This window comes from Ctenocephalides felis, unplaced genomic scaffold, assembly GCF_003426905.1.
Source record: "Ctenocephalides felis isolate EL2017-DRISC unplaced genomic scaffold, ASM342690v1 CF-g0.4_SCAFFOLD_01387, whole genome shotgun sequence".
NCBI lineage: Eukaryota > Metazoa > Arthropoda > Insecta > Siphonaptera > Pulicidae > Ctenocephalides > Ctenocephalides felis.
The window spans coordinates 22,204-42,409 of record NW_020537541.1 but is presented as its reverse complement, the minus strand read 5'-3'; the positions used below and the strand labels follow the sequence as shown (position 1 = coordinate 42,409).

At 29.1% G+C, this 20,206-nt stretch overlaps 3 protein-coding genes across 3 annotated transcripts; 2 read left to right on the top strand and 1 right to left on the bottom strand.

Annotated features, from left to right (window-relative positions):
* The first annotated feature begins 1,184 nt into the window (after positions 1-1,184).
* Positions 1,185-4,920, top strand: LOC113369530 (N-acetylglucosaminyl-phosphatidylinositol de-N-acetylase-like). The gene is made up of 5 exons (XM_026610232.1): positions 1,185-1,286; positions 1,587-1,854; positions 1,991-2,281; positions 2,405-2,498; positions 4,708-4,920. Exons 2-5 carry the CDS (start codon positions 1,782-1,784, stop codon positions 4,892-4,894), a joined length of 645 nt encoding a protein of 214 aa, XP_026466017.1. The 5' UTR covers positions 1,185-1,286; positions 1,587-1,781; the 3' UTR covers positions 4,895-4,920.
* A 7,291-nt stretch (positions 4,921-12,211) lies between these two features.
* Positions 12,212-16,692, top strand: LOC113369528 (uncharacterized protein KIAA1841 homolog). The gene is made up of 14 exons (XM_026610229.1): positions 12,212-12,401; positions 12,496-12,593; positions 12,648-12,795; positions 12,878-13,129; positions 13,204-13,511; positions 13,607-13,815; positions 14,447-14,849; positions 14,940-15,065; positions 15,167-15,239; positions 15,311-15,362; positions 15,683-15,928; positions 16,270-16,357; positions 16,456-16,525; positions 16,595-16,692. Exons 1-14 carry the CDS (start codon positions 12,212-12,214, stop codon positions 16,690-16,692), a joined length of 2,361 nt encoding a protein of 786 aa, XP_026466014.1.
* A 953-nt stretch (positions 16,693-17,645) lies between these two features.
* Positions 17,646-18,773, bottom strand: LOC113369527 (mitochondrial fission process protein 1-like). The gene is made up of 5 exons (XM_026610228.1): positions 18,628-18,773; positions 18,253-18,380; positions 18,086-18,186; positions 17,777-17,925; positions 17,646-17,707 (listed from the first exon to the last, which is right to left on the bottom strand). The coding sequence occupies exons 1-5, from the start codon at positions 18,752-18,754 to the stop codon at positions 17,646-17,648; spliced, it is 567 nt and encodes a 188-aa protein (XP_026466013.1). The 5' UTR covers positions 18,755-18,773.
* Between the last annotated feature and the right edge of the window lie 1,433 nt (positions 18,774-20,206).

Here is a 20,206-nt window from a genome sequence, read left to right as displayed (position 1 = left end):
TGCTATACTAGCCTTGTAATCTTCATTTTCATTAAATAAGCTATTGCTAAAATAGCAAGACCTAAAACTAATGTTATTATACTGAAAGTGCCCATTGTCAATCAATATCAAACCAGGATAGAATAAAGTCATAATCAGAGAAGCGCTTGTAATTATTTCATTACTTTCTGCATTTTTTCCATTAGAATACAAGCAATTAAATATCTTAAAAAAATATGTAATTGCTGGTATAAAATCAACAAATCAGCAACTAGAACTGTGTGTCTCATAAATAGTTTATGTTGACCGTCTTCCAATCCTCGAGATGAATGCATTTGATATAATTTTATTGATATAAGATGCAATTTTTCCACACAGAAAACTATGATAAGCAGTCAATGGAGGGTAATCAAGGCCCCAATATAACAAATCGTTATCAGTAGAATTCTCATACCATTCTTGAACTTGCAAATTTACTGTTATTTCTTGCCAGTGTCTTTGTGCTTCAAAATCCCCATGTAAGGGGGGTGTTTTGGCCTGAATAACCATGTAAAGAAGTAGCAGCTCTTAATAAAGAGCTACACTTATAATAATAATTTCGTCAATAAACTCATGGTTTAAAGCCACATAAACAAATATGTTATCTTTCAATGCATTTCTATATATAAATAAATATATTCCCACGTCATCAGAAAAAACTGATGCATATCAATTTTAGGTTAAAACAAAATAAATTGATAGTTGTACTTACAACATGCTCAGCCTGTAGTTGGGTTTTTAATTTTTCTTTCCAATATTGTTTAGTATACGACATAATACGAACACTAAAACTGCACTGAGAACTAAAAAAACTGATTTAAATTCAAGAATTTAAATATATGTATTCATTTAAATTGCAAATACAAAAACGAGGATAAAAATAACGGGCAATGATATATGAAGTTTGATAATAGGACGGCTGTGGTAACATAAAAATAAGTCCATGTTTAGGTGCAAATTTTTATTTCGTGCGGTTAATATTCGGTATTCGGTTTTTGAAACTTGCCGAATATTCGGTATTCGGCATTTTGCCGAATATACTATTCGTTGCAAGCCTAATTATTATATTTGTAAATATTAAGTAATATTTTTATATTTTAGTAATAGAAATGTAAAATAACATGCAATTTTTAAATAAATTTTTGAAATGTAAAATTGACGTTATGATAGATATTAGAATTTGTAGAGACAAGTGTGCAAAAACAACAAAAATGAGTGAATGTCAAAATTTTAAATGAATTGAACTCAAGTATTGAACAAAATTTAAGGTGAGAAATACATATTTTAATATATACAGATTTTAAAAAAAGTTAGCCATCGCTTAGGGATTTTTATTAGACCCTCAGAGCCCTTACTATATATTTGCCATTTTTCGTTTTTGACATATCATATAACATAACCTTTGCTCGTAGATAGTGTTTAATTTAATTAGACAAATAGAATGTTTAGTTTTATTAAATGATTAATAATTTAATTATTTTACTTATATATGTATAGGTAGTTTCTAATTCATTTATTATCATTTCAAATCATTTTCAGTTTATGAATAAATTTGTTTTATTCTTTAGGTGCAGTTATATCATCTCATTTAGTAATTATCATTCAAAATAGAGCATTCGATACTTTGGCTTGTCGCTTACACAGCGGCTAGCTTATTATTTTACATAATAGTTTCAATATGGAACCCCAAAAAACCACTGCTAAGAACCTTGAAGAACGCGAAAAGGGTGCTCATTGTTACAGCACACCCAGATGATGAAAGTATGTTTTTTGGACCAACGGTTCTACAATTTAATAAAATGGGATGTGAAATATATTTAGTCTGTCTTTCTACTGGTAATTATAATGCAAATAAATATAATCCGTTTTATGTTATTTCCATTATTATCATTACATCATTGATTACGCATGTCATTAATCATATCTAAAAAATATTTCTGTATGTTTACTTCAGGAATTTAATTTACTTTAGGAAATCATTCAGACTTAGGTAAAACTAGAAAATATGAACTATATGAGGCTTGTAAAGTATTAGGCATATCGGAAGATAGAATAACTATACATAATGACCAATTTTTACCTGACAATCCAAATGTGATGTGGAAAGAAGATTTAATCGGATCTATTATTATGAATTATGTACAAAGTTTAAATGTTGATACTTTAGTTTCATTTGACAAACAGGGTATTAGTCAACATCCGAATCACAAAGCTATTTATTACGCCATTGCCTATTTGGTTATGGAGAACCAATTACCAAGTTGTAAGTAAAATTAGTTTTTGTAGTAGTATTTTTAATAAATATTAATTCTTGTATTTTATTTTAATTACTTTGTCCTTTGAATTCAAACTATTTTAGGAATAATTAAATTAAATTGTTTTACAGATTGCAGAGCTTATACATTAGAAACGGTTAATATATTTCGAAAATATTCACTGTTTTTAGATATACCTATTAGTTTTTTATCATCTTCTTACTGGTAAGTTTCATTAAATATTATTTACACAACTGAATTTATTTTTAATAATATCGACAATATTTTATGGTTTTTATTGATTTGTATTTTTTCCTCAATAATCTATAAACACAAATAATTAACTTACTAATAATGTACAAGTTTGTTAATTACATATGATATATAAGTGGGCAAATTTCATAAAAAAATCAACATGTGCATAATTTATATGAAAAATATCTTCAACTCAATTATTCTTTTTTTTTTTCATTTATTCATCTTTTTATTATTCATTTAGATGTATGTTTTTTTAATTAATTTAGTTGACAAAAAGACAAATTTTGCCAATACACAATTTTATTTTTGATATTAATCTTATGAAAATATATATCGATGCTTTTCTGACGCAACCTCGTAACTCGATTTTTGACGATTTTGAGTTTTAATCGGAAAATCAATCACTAAATATAGACGCATAGATCTGTGAAGTTTTGTAAAAAAAAAATCAACCGAACGATTTTTATTGAGAAAAATACAATCACGTATCTCAATTCAGAAAAATGTGCCATGCGCAACCTCGTATCTCAGAATACATGGTGGCGTATATAAACAAGTTTCGCTGTCAGCAATGTTGTTTAGTTCAATCTTTCTAATAAAAATTATTATTCAATTAAGTTAATTGTTATTTAAACTTAATGAACGATAGTTAATAAATATATTTATTATTTACTTACCGCAAGTTATAGTAATTTTCCGAAAATTGAAAATGAAACTTTTTGCATATTTAACGTTTCAGAGGTTTCTGAATATCTTGACATACCTTAATAAAATGGATGTATGTGTTTGTGTGCGTGTGTGTGTGTGGATATAATTTTTTGTCCACGTTTTCGGGAGCACAGATCAACCGATTTGAAACATTCAAAAACAATCGTTTCCTATTGAGAACAGAGCATCCGATTTGAATTATTTAAAAATATTCAATTTGTATTGATGACGTGGTGATTAGTTTCTGGAAAAGACAGGCCCAGTCGTTTCAAAGCTTCCGATCCGAATGATTCAATGAACATTTTGCAGTATAAAGAATCGATTAGTTTAGGAAAGCAGAATTTTTTGTCCATTTTTTTAAATTTACAATTATTTCTTTGTTTAAATATGAAAAATGATTCGGATTTTAATTTTAATGCTAGCTAAAATTCTAAAACTCTCTTATATACTTCAAATAAATAAATTTAAATTTGCAAATTAGTTTATATAATTCTTAGAAATATATATGAGATATGTTTTTTTTTACTTTTATTTACTTTTTATGTAAACATATATAAACGTCGTTGTCCAGTTTATTCTTATATTTTGTCATTCAAATAAAAATAACAAAAGTTATAGTACGTACAATAATATATTTGTAATCATTTATTATTCCTCGATTCTATTTAATTACGGAACGGAAAGTTCCACCAATTTGCTTAAAGGCACGATGCCATGCACCACTAGTTATATTTTTATTATGTTGAGAACAAATATCACAGTAAGCTACAAAAATTAAACAATTATCAATTCTTACTGACAATAAATGAAATTAAATTTTGTATTTTTTAGAGTTAGATAATGTGTCATCCGCAGATAAAAAATCATTAAATAAAGAAATAATAACAAAAAAGAATAAAAGTAACAATAAAAATGATAATCACAAAGTAGTAAATTATAAATCCATGAAAGAGCTAAATATCCTAGATATTGAAATACCTAAACTATGGCCAGATACTGTCGTAATTATAAACTAACATATACCACAAGTTTAATAATGTTTGTTTTTTTTATTAAGAATTATTTAAAAAGTTGATCGATTCTCAAAATAAAACAATTGAAGAAAGTTATTCATGTACTCTTATTTGAAAACAGCATGACGCAACCACGTATGTTACATTTTTTTCCGTGCGACAAACACGTATCTCAAAGAATTGAAGAAAAAATAATGATTAATTGTTTGTAATATCATACTTGTCTCAAATAATTGTCACAAGATTGAATGTTTTTAAAAATTATAAAAAAAATTGTTAACAGCAGTTCAAAAATTCGTTATAAAACGTTTTTTGTCTCTCCTGAAAAGTAGTAGTTTCTGAGATACGAGGTTGCGTCAGAAAAGCATCGATATCCACTTTTTTACTTTGAAGTTATAAAATTTTGACTTTTTTATAAACTTTTATATTTATATTGTACATTTTCTGTGTTTTAGGTCAATATTAAATTGGAAAGAAAGAAAAAGAATTCAAAAAGCAATGAAAGAACATAATTCTCAGATGGTCTGGTTTAGATCATTGTACATCACGTTTTCTCGCTATATGCTTGTGAACACCTTGGAAGAAATTACTTTCCATAATGCACTAAATAATTTATCACAAGAAGAGGATAAAGAAAATTAATTTATATACCCAAATAACAAATTCAATTTGTGCCATTATTGTACCAAAGCTTTAATAATTACAGTTTTATAATTAATTATCTATGCTTATTATTATATTTAAATTGATCTCTTTTTTACAAACTAAAATAAGATATTTTAATGTTGTTAATTGAAACATAAGTAAACCATAACAAGATCAATCAAATATTTTATATTTGTTGTATGGGAGTTTTTTCCTTTTTCAATACTGAATTCAGGTCTCGTAAAGATCTAAATTTCAATCATTTTTAAGCATAATATATGAACGTAAGGAAATTGGTTTGGAGTAAGAATAATGCAAGTGATTAACAATTTGCATGAGTAAAAGTAACATGCAGTTATTACTTGAGGTACCTAATATAGGATAATTTTAATAAGATGACGATACGTGCTGGATTGGCCATGGCAGTACTGCATTTTTATAGAACCGGAATTTGTCCCGGATTAGGTTTTTTGTCCTTGATTTTCCCAAAATTTTGGAATATGTAGTTCTTATTTTCAACGTTAATTATAAATACATTTTAACTTAACAATTAGTACAAAAGTTATTAGTTAAGTTACAAAATTTAAACGAAACATTACTTAAATTATGTCCAGAACTTAAGACAATCGAGAGGGAGAAAACAGCTCAGAAGAAAATGTGTTTATAAAAGAATATATTTAAAAAATAACATTCTCTCCCATATTTTTTCTCAGATTTAAAATAAGAAAAGGTCACATTAATAGAAAAATTACTATGTAAAATACATATGGTAAACGAGAGAGAAGAAAAGGAAAGAAAAGGATGCTTGTGCTTTGGCATCATGGACCTATTTTCGAACATATTTGAAATACCACATTATAATTATGCGTAGACAATATAATAATATTGTCTATGATAGATATGTATCTTTACTTTATAAATCATATAATGCATACAATCTAAGTAAATATGAAAAATATTGTCACAGTTTGAATAAATTAACTAAACTCAATAAGGTTGATTTCAGGCTTTAGTTTATGTTCAGTTTTATCTGCAAAATCAGTAGGAATTTCGCATGTTGATTGATATATAGCATTAACACTGACGCTGTTATCAGAATCATCTTCATCATCTGATATATAGAATTTTGAACCATGTTTTGTGACCTGGCATCCATGTGCTTTTCTGCGTAATGGCGGCAGGGGCCTATTTTCATTCAGCCTGCTGTCACTTTTTGTTCTATGGAGTTCGTTAACCAGTAACCGTGCTCTGAGAAGTTTCGGCGATTTACTTCTCCTTGGCGGATGTGGTATTACTGTTAAGAAATCCATTTGTGGTGTCTCATTACCTTTATCGTGTGTATCAAATGGGTTAGTTTTACCCCCATCTATTGATCTCGGTCTTTCAGTTCTTATCAAAGGGGTAGGAATACTTCTTGGTGTTGCGGTGAGTTTATTATGGTGTTTATCATTTAAGCTCTTTTGATTATCTCCTCCTGAATTCAAGCTTTCATATAATTCCCAAGAACTGCGGGTAAGTTCTCTTGTAGGACTACTTAATAAAGATTCCGCGTCTTTTGATATATAGCAACGGAATCCTGATTGAGAATGTGGATTGTTGGGATTTGTGCAACTCTCGCTGCGGGATGATTGAAAATAATCCTTGAGGGTATGCAGGCTAATACGTTTCTGTAAGGTAAGTAGTTGCATTCTCCAATATTCATAAGACGAAGTTTTTAGTAACTCAACCCATTCAAGAATATATTCTTCTGATGTCCCAGAAAATATATGTTTTTCGTCCCAATTATCCTGAAATGTAATTGAAAACGCGAAATTCGTGTCATTTTGTTCTTCTAACTCTACATGACAACCTTCCAACACCATTATGCCAATAGGCTCTTTGCTATCAATTTCACCGGTTTCATTAATTTTAAAATAATATAACAAATTTGATTTTAATTTAAACCATTTTTCAACACAATCGGTTTCATTCGTTTCATTCAACGGTCCACTATAATTTAATTTTCCTTCTAAATTACATTTTAATTCACTTATTTCTGCAATTTCTTTATCGTTAAACTTCATATTTAAAAACAAAATGTATTTTCGTACTCAAAACGAATAACTTACATGAAGACTACATATAAAGGAATGAAAATAAATAGAATTTCCATTATGAAGTCTTATGATGAATATTGTTTACTAAAAAAATTAGTTCTATTGGTGTTAATGGACTGAACGAAGATTCATACATTCACTCGCTCTTTAATAATTGTTTGTATATAATAGAATAATTATAATCTATTAACACACTTTATTATTTTTAAAATGCATGTTACTTCAGTTTTGGATGCAAAGAGAAAAGTTTGATGTACAAATACGCCTCTTATGGAATTTAATTTGGACGTTAGTTACCAATTTACTGTGCAATCTACATGTAATACTAAAATTGATATAATTTCACATTAAATAATCATGGAGCCACATATTGCGTATGAAATAATTAGTGAGAGAACTAAATGTAAGTGGCATTCAGCATTGAGGCAATTGCCATTTGATACCTAACTATTATCATTTTTTTTTTGCGAAAACGGGCGAAAATTTTGCACTTATCGGTTAATTCGAAAAAAAACGGCAAGGCCGATCGTCTTGCAAAAATAATATACGTAACAGTATTTACCAAGTTTGTGAGTTGGCTTTTGGTGTAGCCGTTTTTGAGAAATCCTCGACGAAAGATCAAAATTTGGCTTATATACATGTATATACGTGTACATAGTGCACATTAGAGCGGGTCGATTTGTATGGGCCATTAAAAGTCGCTCAGGTACATATGATTTTCGAATACTGGGGATCAAAAGAAGACACTTTGCTGAAGAAACCATATCTCTAAAATGTATTTTGATGTCCTTTGCATTGACCCAAAAATAAGGATTGAAATATCGAATCCAAATGTATGACCGGTCCTCACTAACTTTGGAAGGCCGATTCAACCATGCCCATGGTTTTTACCCTCTGAGACTCCCCTGAGTGGTTTTTCAAAATTTACCTATTATCTTTGGGTCAATGCACGGGACATCAGAATTCATTTTAAAGGTATGGTTTCTTCAGCAAAGTATCTTATTTTGATCCCTGGCATCGGAAAATCATATGTGCCTAATAAAGTGACATTAAAAATCGACCCGCCCTAGTGCAAATACTATACACTATTTCCAATAATTTTCCGAAGGAGAAGTTTATGTTTTCACAAAAAAATCCTATTTGCCGTTTCTCAAAAACGGTTGGACCCAGTGGCGGAATAAGCTTTCTGCCGCCCTAGTCTCTATCTAATCAGGCGCCCTATCTTACCAGACAAAATTTTTCATTTTTATTTAAACAGTTTATTTTAAATTACTTAGATCAATTTTTAATTTTTCGTAAGGTGAGTTATGGCAATCGAAAAAGAAACCAGAATATTTTTTTGCGTATCTTCACGTTTCAAATTCTTCTGAACATACTGACCTTAAAGATGAAAATGATGTGTGTGTATAAATGTATGTTTAATAACCATTGATAAGAATGCGTTTTAATTAATTTTTGACAAAGACAGGTCCATTAGAAAACTGAAATAAATTCATAAAACCAGAATAAATCCTTAAAATGAATTATTGTTACATTTTATAGGGTTTAAAATTTTGACATTCTGAAAAATTTGCCGCCTTCAAAATTGTGCTGCCCTGGGCCCAGTCTTCCCGGGCCTATGGGTTAATCCAGCACTGGGTTGGACCGATTTTGAAAATTTAAAAGCCATTCGATGCACCTCGATAAGGACTATCGTTGGTCATTGTGCAACGATCGGCCGAGCAGTTTCTTTCTAATTAGCAGAAAAGTGTAAAAACTTTCGGCCACGTTCTAGCCCCCACAATTTTGATCCGATTTTAAATACTATTCGAAAGATATTGGTTGGAAATCGCGTTGATGGTAAAGATCGGCCGAACCGTTCCATAGTCTGAAATAACATAATAAAGTTTTATAGGTCTTCTATAAGTGGTTGAATTATAAAAATTCATCAAAGTGTAGAATTCCTTTGCGCACTCAAGGGGATTCCAATCAGAATCTATGCCGGAGCATAGATTCTGATTAGAATCTACGTCAGAACATAGATTCTGATTGGATGCACGTTTGTACGTTCTGTGGTTTTTCGCTGGTAGCTACTGATCACAGTTTACGTCTGCACTTAAATAAAATACATTTTCAGAATACGAAATGGATAAAATGAAATCAAATTAGTTTGATGTATACAATTGCAGATATTATAAATGATTATTTTTTAGTAAAAGCGAAAACTTTATTTTGGGAATAATAAGAATAAAATTTTTATCTAAATAGCTACTATAATTCTTGTTGATAAAGTCGCCTGAGGGGTAAAATGCTACTTACAACTAATTAAATAAATGTTAATAGTTTTATAATATTTAATATAACAACGTTTTTTTTAACTTGCCGTAGGGTAAGTTATTGTAATCGTCCAAAAATCGAAATTGAAAATTTTTACATTTCACGTTTCGAAGGTTTCTGAACATTTTGGCATACCTTAGAAAAAATTGATGTGTGTATGTATGTATGTATGGATACAATTTTTAGTCCAGGCAGGTCCAGCGGTTTCGGAGATACGGAGCAAAGAGTGCAGAAAATAGAAAACGAGTTTTTGAAAGAACGGAGCATCCGATTTGGATGATCCAAAAAACATTTATATCGTAATGACGGGGAAAAGTGGTGGTTAATTTTTGGCAAAGGCAGGTCTAGCTGTTTTGGAGATACCGAGCTAAATGTGCAAATAATTGCAGTTTTTGAGAAAACTAAGCATGCGATTTGAAAGATTCAAATAACTACCTGTTTGCGTTAACGAGACGATTGTTTTTGGGAGAAAAATTTTAATTTTCAAAAAAATGTTTTTTAATATTGAAAATAATTCGAATTTGAACTTTTACTAGCTAAAGCTCACTTTGTAATCAGTTTATATAATTTTTATAAATATGACAATGTTACAGTTATAAATAGGACAATGTTACAGTATTTATAATAATCTTTGAAAACATTTAATATTTCTTGAATGTATTCTGATTGCTATTGAAAATAAAAATGAAAAAAAAAAAAATCTTGAATATTTCATTACGGTACGGGAAGTTCCAGCAAATTGCCTTAAGGCACAATGCCATACACCACTAGTCTATAATTATTTAGTCCGTTAGTAACTTTTTAATTATATAAACGAAATAAGAGAAACACACAATAATTAAACAAATACTTTTGTTTGGGTGTTTGCATACTGTGATTTTAAATTTGTTATACTAATTGTAAGTGTAAGTTATTTATAAAACAAAATTATTTTTATCAAAAATGACATCTAAATTATAGATATTTTTTTATATTTTTTATTAAAAATTGCTTTTGTTCAATTTAAATTAAGACCGAATAATAATACATGTTCAATAAATCAAATTGTAAGACAAATATTTTCGGATTTGGTCTAAATTAATTTTCAAAATTTTCAAAATATTCGAGCAATGTCAAGCAATGAGTCGTATGGAGACCGTTTACCATATGCCGCCAGGAAGTTTGATCAATATCGAAAAAATCTTTAACTATGACGTACGCCCCTTTAACATAATTTTTTAGTGAAATGGCCGAAAAGTTATTTCAAATAGATAGTAATAACGATAATAACGAGAAGCCATTTAGTATAAATTCGCCCTTAAAAGACTTTTTAGAGTATCTTGAAACCGCCTACCTGGTGCATGGGAGAATTGATGGAACTTTATCAGATACGTCGTAAGAAAACCTATCGACTGGTCGGAATTAGCTAGGAATCGCTTTGTAACCAGTATAGCAGAAATTGTCACAAATGAAGGTTCTAAAAATTTAATATATTATATTTATTAACCATTTATATTATAGTTTCAAATTAGCGCAATATTTATCACAAGGAGTTGTACGAGATGTGATATAATAGTCCAGTAAAAAAAATATTACTACCTTTTACTTCTTTATTACCATAAGAAAAAATTACATACGTATTAAACTAAAATCAATTAAATATTATTTATATAAAAGTTCAAATTCTTACTGTGAAGTGATACGATTATATGTTAACCAGTTATCTGTGATTGACGAATATAATAGTCATGGAGAAGTGGTTGAATTTTGTGTTTTGACGAGTATATTCGTCATGTGTATAAAACAGTGATTATTTGCTATTTAAATAGCAATTTTTGAAAAAATTAAAAAATCTTCTGACATTCATAAATAAGTAGTTGCAAGTGGAATTTTATCTTAAGGCAAGTTGCATAAACTTCCCAAAATGTGGAAATAATATGCTTAATCAAATAAACTTGATTTTGTCCAGTCATTTAACCTTAAATTAGGTAAGTATCTTGGAATTCGAGATACCCAGCTGTAAATCTGTAAATACTTGTATATTGACACTAAAAAATTGTCTCAAAACCTACATATGGTATTGACACCCTACCATATGTAGGTTTTGAGACAACTTTTAGGGTGCAAAATACAAATATTTACAGACTTACAGCTGGGTATTTCAAATTCCGTGGTGAACTTACTATAATGACTGGACTAATTGCCTATTTCGAAAATAAAATGTTAGTTTTTCACCAAAAACTAATTAATGCTATTTCCAATTGCTACCTTTTAAACAAACCTAAAGTACATGTATTTGTACTAATTTAATTACATTTAAGTAAGTATTGAATATATATTTTTTTATAACACGTGTTCTAAAAATATATTTTATTTAATAGTCAACGGTGATCAATACAAACGTAAATGGAATATATCTATTCAGGTGCATGTACTAATTAGAAGGGTACTAAGTTTGAACTTCAACAAACTTTTTATAATTAAACTACTTTTTTAGGCTACTTTTATATATTAACTAAGAAGTAAAATATATAATTTTTTTCAATTTTTTTTACTTGCGCAACTTTCTCTGCGATTGATGAATATACTCGTCATGGCTCGATTGTTCGATGAGCGCACCACAGTTAACTGGTTAAATCATAAAATTAAATGTGACTCTGTGGTATTTATCTGTTTTCTAGTTTAATTGCTATAGTATTAATAAAAATTATTTGATATCCATCGTCTTACAAAAGCATTTAAAATGATTTTAATGAACATTCCAAATATTTTTTTCTACAAATTTGTTGTAAATGATTATGTTATTATAAAATAATATAATATATTTACAATCTAGGGCATGATTGAATTAAAAGAGTTATATTAATTAAATATCCATAAAAGATCCAAATTTATCAATCTGCATATTTAAATCTAAATCCTTATGCTTCACGTAGAAGCAAATAGAAATAAAGATAGGAAAAATGCATTTTCGGAAAATGAAGAGTCAACAAGCACAAATATCGATTCTAAAAAAGTGGATTCTGAAAGTTTGCCACAGAAAGTTTTTGAAGCTGAAGATACTCAAACACAAATTGAATCAGAAACTGATGCTGAATGTTGTGAAAATAAAGGTCAGTTGTATTAATTCTGTTAATATAAAATAAAATATTCATTTTATAAAAGTAAATTTTATGACAAATTGTTTTATTTTGACGCTGGTTTTAGGAGCAAAACGAAAAACTACAATGCCTAAAGAAGAGAACGAATCTGATACAAAAAGCGAAACATTATTTAATTCTATTATAAAACAGAAGTTGACAGAGGTAAAAATGCATCGATTTTTTTTTTAATTTAATCTAATTTGAAACTACATATAGGTGTTGAATGAAGGTCTGCTGGATTCAATTTTACCATATATTGCACCAAACGCGTTTTCCATGTCCAATTTTAATGAAGTGATCGGAAAAACTTTGTTGCAAGCAGGAAATTCAACCAAGAGAGACACCAGCAAAAGAAATACCAATGGTACATTTTTTGTAAAAAGTATACCAGTTTTGATTTTTTTTTTGCTGCATGGTGCGGAATTTATATAAGGTGCCTATTTTAGCTGCAGGTGATAACCAGTCAAATCATCAAATATCTGTTACCAGCAATATATGCAAACAACAACATAGTGTAAGAAGGAAATCCTTAGCCAATTCAAATGCTGCTGGTGATGCTTCTAGCGCAAGCGATGACTTTGACAAAGAGACTGTAGTGATCCATGTCTGCGATGAAAGTAAAAATACTACAAGAGATTTTAGATGTTCTCAGAAATTGCTTGTGCAACAAATGGGCTATTTTGCAGATGTTCAAGCAGGTAAAATTGAATACTACCTAAAATAAAATTAAACAAATAATCGTTATTATTTAGTTTTACTGTTTACAATTTAGGTCAAAAATTGGAAGATATGGATATATCGGTTCACTGTGATATTAGCATTTTTGACTGGTTAATGCGATGGGTTAAACGAGACCAAAATAATATGGATGATTGGCCAGTATTAGATGCAGCAAATGTTACACCAATTTTAGTATCTGCTACTTTTTTACGAATGCAACCGTTAGTACTTGATTGTCTGATGTATTGTCACGGTAATCTATCGGAAGTTATTAGAGCAAGCACTGGTACTATGACTTGTCTCAATGATACAATAATTACAAGGCTGGCGGCCATGTACACCAACATGGAGTTGGAAGCAGTAAGTATAATAATATAATATAGATAATTAACAAGAAAATTAATACAATGATCATTTTTGTCACTTTTAATGTGTATGATATAATTATATTTTAGGTAAGGGATAAAAGAGATCGAATACATTCACGTCTATTCTGCAGACTTATATGCAGTTTAGCTGAACCTGATCCGGAAACTCTAAGGGGACACTATGCAAGTTTACGTTCTTTGTTTAAGTGCATCAGATGTGGACAATTAGTATCCAGAGCGTACGCTCATCGTATACCGTGCACCAGTAATGTTCCTGGTTCATTACGCTTGAACAAGTAATATTTCTTCTTATGATTATAAGTAATAATAATAATAAATGGTAGTCTGCCCGAAGGCAGGTCCATGGTGTGAGAGCCACCACAAACAAATGATTCCTTTACTTTTTATCCTATTACCACTATTCCCCCTCTCCATTTTTTTTATTTCATTTATTTTCCTTTCCGAACTTCTGCTTCCATGCATTTTGATCCTGTGCTTCGGCGTAAGTCGTCAATCGTCTGCATTCTTCTTCTTTCCTCGACGACGTCGTGCAGGAGGCACTCTTTTTGCAAAAAGAGGTCCGATACAGTTTCCTTTTCTTCTCAGAATTGTGCTCAGTAGAGTCCTTTCTTCGCCCACTCTTCTCAGGACTTCTTCATTTGTAATTTTTTCTGTCCACTTTATTTTCTTCATTCGCCTCCAACACCACATTTCAAAACTCTCAAGGTAGTTCTTATCGGCCTTTCTTAGAGCAATGTCTCCGATCCCTACAGAACTATGCTCCAGACTTTATTGGTCTCTTCCGCAAGTCGGGACTCTGTTTGCTCCTCAGTTTGCCATAGCATTCTCTTCTTCGTAAATGCAGTCTTGGCGCTTGCGATCCTGATTATTATAAGTAATACTATATTAATAAATATTTAATTTCAGATACAAAAGTCAATTTATTATCTATTCTTACAGATTTGGTGATTTAGTATCGTCACACCAACGTGATCCATCTTGGACGTTGTCCGACCATATAATGCAACTACACAAACATCTCCGTGCTTGGCGTCGCGTTTATTGGCGCCTTTGGGGCGATTGTCATTATTTAGATTGTTCGACATGTTTGGTTCCTTTCCCTGTATCTCGTTTTGGATGGTGCCGAGCTCGTCATCCTAGAGATGGTATCAAATGGTATCCAAGTTCCCAAACAGTTGTGACAAATTCAGGAGATGCCGGAGAGAAGATGGGAGCATCAGGCGGAACTTTAGGCGCTACTGGGAGCGTGGGCAGGCACGAATGTTGCGGAAATATTGCGTTCAGATGCGAAGCTTATAAGTGGCCGTCGGTAAGTTTTAGAAATATATTATATTCAATATTTCCTTTAATGTGATAAAAATTTTGCTATGTAAATCAAACTTTATAAATATTTTTATAGAGCTGTGAATACCGTGATCATATGGCCGAAACTAATGATGAACGAGAAAATGCTATATTGCAACTGTACTTAAATATGTCTCAAGTTATTCAAGAAGAACCGCCGGAAATAACTCCTAAAGAAGAGGTGATTTTTTTTTCAAATTGAATGTGTATCTTTATCTTGGGTTTGTTTTTAACACATTGTTGTATAAATAACGAATTGGAATAAATGATATGATTTTTCAGGCTAAATGGTGGTCAAAACTTACTATAGTGCCGGCACGAGCGAAAAGCTTGATCCCTATGTTCCAAGATACTGGTAAGAAAATCATTTTGATTTTTTTTTATTTAATGCATATTTGGTATATTGATTTTCATTATTTGTTGTAGATTTATTGCGACAGCAAAAGCGTACAGCTTTTTTAAAAAGTCAAATGTCTCGGTAAGTTTTAAAATATTTTTATTGCATCCAAGCATTTTTTCTTTAAAACAATTTAAAAATATGTTTACTTAAGTGGCAATTTACCTTAAGGCTTAATCAATATATTGATTTATTATAATAAATCAGCATATATTGATTTATGACTGATTTGCAAGTAACCTTTGCTCTAGAGCTTATAATGTGAAAAACTATTGCAGAATATTAAATTTTTTCAAAATAAAATAATTAAACTTTCCAATTGCTTATATGAAAGCACTGCATTTTCCAATGAGCATAGTTCAATTAATTAATTGTAATGAATTTTTATTATTTTATAAAAGTGATATCAATTCTGAATCAATATCAAGAAGACACATGACAATGCAGCGCAGTAATACGATACAGATGCCTTCTTCGGATAGTGATACAGATTGCGATGTTATGGATTTTAACGAAGTTTTAAGCAGTTCAGACATCGATTTTGACTTTGATGACACAGAAGAAGGCGAATCCGAAGAAAATAATCGTAAAAAAAGACCATCTACTTTTAAACGTCGCGGTAAGGCTGCCTACAAGAAAACAGTCAGGTGAGTTGATGACAATAATATATTATTGTCTAATAGTATAATAAAAATTACAGTACTAGACTTTGGTATTCATAAATATGGCTTTTGATAATTTACAATTAAACATAAGTATATGTCCGGTTTATTATTTCAATATATTGTTCATAAATAAAGAAATTATAAATATACTGTAAACGTTATTTTGCTTTTTTAACTTTTTCGAGTAATTCTTTTATGTTTCAATTTTGGACATTTACTATTAGAATTGCTTATCAATTAATTGCATAAATGATAAATAAAATATATCATTAACGATATTTGATTGCACAAGTTTTCTAACTCAACAATTAAAAAATATTCAGAAATTATTCAAGTGTATGGTCCGAAGAATTATCAGCTAGAAGTAATCAGGACAATCAACGAGAGTATGAAGAAAAAGCCATGGGACAGGTATGTTTGTAATAAAATAATATGCATTTTATACTTAAGCATTTCTTATTAACATATTGTACTCAATTTACAAATTTTAATGCTGTTATATTTTACAGTTGATATCTATGTTAAATAAAAAGAATGGTCTTGACACAAGAAATAGTACTTTACGTCAATACCCTGTTGGTTGGTATTATTTGATATTGATAAAAAATTAATTAAAATTTCATATAAAACATTTAATCATAATTACAGGTGGTACATATATCAAGTTAGAAAATGAGTGGAAAGAAGCTCAAGCACAATGGTCAAATGTCAAGCCTAGAAAAAATAAAGATAAACTTAAGCATTAATTGCACAAATTTATGCATTTATAGATAATAAATCGTCAATTTCATTACATTTAGTTTTTTTAGGGCATATTCATCTCAAACATTGCCAATCAGTATTTGCCAATATAACATTATCAATGCAAATTCTGCTACTATACAAAAAATAGTTAAAAAAATGTTTAATCTAAGTAACAAATAAACAGAACATGCTAACATTTTAAGTAATTTATTTCAAATAACAATAACATAATATCAACAACTAGATCTACATGGCTAATAAGAAATTGAACTATATTTGACTACATTAGTGAATATCAGTTTTTAGTTAAAGTTGACTTATTAGAAATATTTATGCATATGAAGATGTCTTTAAAATATAATATCACTTATTGTGTCAGAACTCATAAATGATCTAAATAATAATCTAAATAATGTACTAAATAAAATTAGAAGAAGTTTGGATTTTTTACATAATTTTGAAAGCAATTTATTCAACAAAAAATTGCATGTCTTTAGTGAATTATCAAATAAAACAAACATTTGCACATTTGCATTTCAAACTATAATATTAAAAATAAACTGAAATGAACAATAAGTTGCCAAATAATTTAAATGTTCTGTGTTTAGTCGATGTAGAATTAGATATCCAGATTACTTTTAGTTGGTATAACAATAAAGTTCTTTAGTTTTGAATGAATTTATCATTCTTGAGCTCTGACATCTAAAAGTCTCATAAACATATAATTGATGAAACAACAATTCAATCATATTTTCAAACTATTTTACTTTTAACTTTGGAATGTTATATGTCTTTATATAAAAGCATCTGTTTTATAACAAATAATATGGCAGGTTTAACACTAATCAGATCTTAAATTATATAAGACAAAAAAGTTGTTCAATTTCATTACTATTTAATATTTATCACAAGAAGAATATCTACCAGATCTATTGCTTGTGCGATTAAATAAGAATCACAATGGTAAATGAGACATTTCATGCATAACAATTATCCTTTCATATTTAGGTATCACATCTTGAAACAAGTCATCATTTATCAACTAGAAATCAATATTCATTATTTATTTGAGTTAAAAGATTTTACGGTATGTATAATCCATAGCAAGATCCACACTGTGATCGATGGGTTTGATTATAAGAGGTATAGATAATAATCCAACAGCTGTGGGCATTATTTGAGCCATTTTACCAAAATTACTTCTTTGCATAAATTTGGATGTGTAATGGGTTATCCTAAAAAAGGGCAATATTAGTAATAGAGCAACCATAAAATATATTAATGACATTAAATAGAGATTATTTATTAATGAAAATATAATGTAAAAAAATTAGGATGCAAATATTTTTGTTTAAATATCTATTGCTTCTATTAAATAATAACTCATTTTTATACCTGTTTATAGTATATCCTGGTACTATAATAGATGCAAACCCTTGCCATAGGAGTGTATCAACTGCTGATATAATAACATCTTTAGACTTCGATCCGGGTTTCTAGAACAAACATATATTCCATTTGTAATATTTCACAGAATTATTATTTTTATTTTTATCAAATACTTTTGATGCTTTTTTTGCCTTATCCCATGTATCAGCTAAAACATAGGCAGTGGATACTCCATAAGATGCAGTAACAACAGTACTATTAACCAAAGGCCTGAATGCTTCACCAAGTTCATTTGCATATCCTAAAATAATAAGATAAAGAAGAAATTTCAGTAATTATATTCTTCCAAAACGCACTGTAATTAAAAATTTAGTAAAATATTGGATTAAAAATTGGATAAATATACATCAGCACAAAACATATTTCATAACAACGCTCTAGCAATTGCACAGGCTGTATGATGTAAGACTAATTATTATATAAAATTTGTGATTATTATATGAAATTTATGACGACTTAATTTAGGTATATCTATATAATAATTTTACCCAAATAACGAATATAAGTATCTCTAAAAATATCACGTTCGCCTGATGGCAGGTTCTCTGGTGAAACTAATACTGGTTCTGGAGGCAATTTCTGATCAGCAATTTCATTATCTTTGGAGTTGTCCATTGTGCGTTTATTACGTAAAAAGCGTACTTCCATTATTTATAACTCAGTAAATACTCAGTCTAATATAAGCCTTCAATTATTCTAAAAATAATATTAAAACTATTATAACATAACCTACAATTTTGGCATTGTGATACTATGAATTGACATAATCTCAACGTGACGGCAGGTTGCGAAATATGCAACCATGGTGTAATTAAATACTTATCAGATTCTTTTTTTTATCTAATAACTAGATTTTAATTAATATATGTAATTTGTTAGTTTAATCTTTAAATTAACGGAAATATTAAAAAAATAGTTCATATAAATATAGAAAATAATTTTATTATGGTCATTATGGTAACGCGTTTGATTAGCGCGGGAAACAGATCATTCAGTAGAGTTTAGTGTAGTCGACGTATTATTGTGTGCAGTTTAATCAGAGTCTTTTGTAAGAGCTGTTAGTATTTAGAAATAAAGAGAAAAGTGTTGTAATTGACGGTACAGTTTCATAAATCAGGTAATATATACATACATATATAAATATAAATATATATATATATATATATATATATATATATATAAATTTGTGCCAAATAATGTTACAATATTTGAATGTTCATATGTTCATATAACCATATCTATGAGCTTTGAATTTACTCAAACTTTGAAATTAATCAAACCGTAGAACGTTTTTTAATGTCAATAAATTACCGAAGCTTTAGGTAATACGCAATTACAAGAATTATGATGTTTGGGTTAATATTATTAAATTTATTTGGTATATATTAATCGCCATATTGAATTTATGATTTTAAAAACAAATATTTTGTTTTTTTTACATTAATGTATTATAATATAATATTAACCCAAACATCATAATTCTTGTAATTGCGTATTACCTAAAGCTTCGGTAATGCATAATAATTATTATGCATATAATATTATTATGATCATTTGGTAACATGTTTGATACGCGGGTAACGGATGTTTACGCGGGAAGTTACTTCAGTAGCTCGAATCAGCGAACATGCAGTTTATGCGTTATGGGAGATTTCGATCATTCTTCTTGCTTGCGTTATTAAACGTTATTAATAAATCGATGATATATCTGATAGCCATACTGGTTTTTGCGATTTTCATATAATTTTTATTTCTATTTTTTGTTAAATATTGTATGTAATTTTGTTATGATATGGTAACACTATTGCATGAACCGCGAAAAACTATAAAATATTTTTTATCGCTGTTATGGTAACAGTTTTGTTTGAACGGATAGGAAATGGAGTTACTTCAGTATAGTTAATCAGAACCAATCAGCACGTTCTTTGGTAACAAACAACAAACAAACGTTGAATCATTGTGAACGTTATATTGCGAGTTGAATCAAAAGTGTCATTTGTATAATATAAATAAATATAAAATATAATTAAATAGTGTTGCAATTAATAGTACAGCCAGGTAATATGT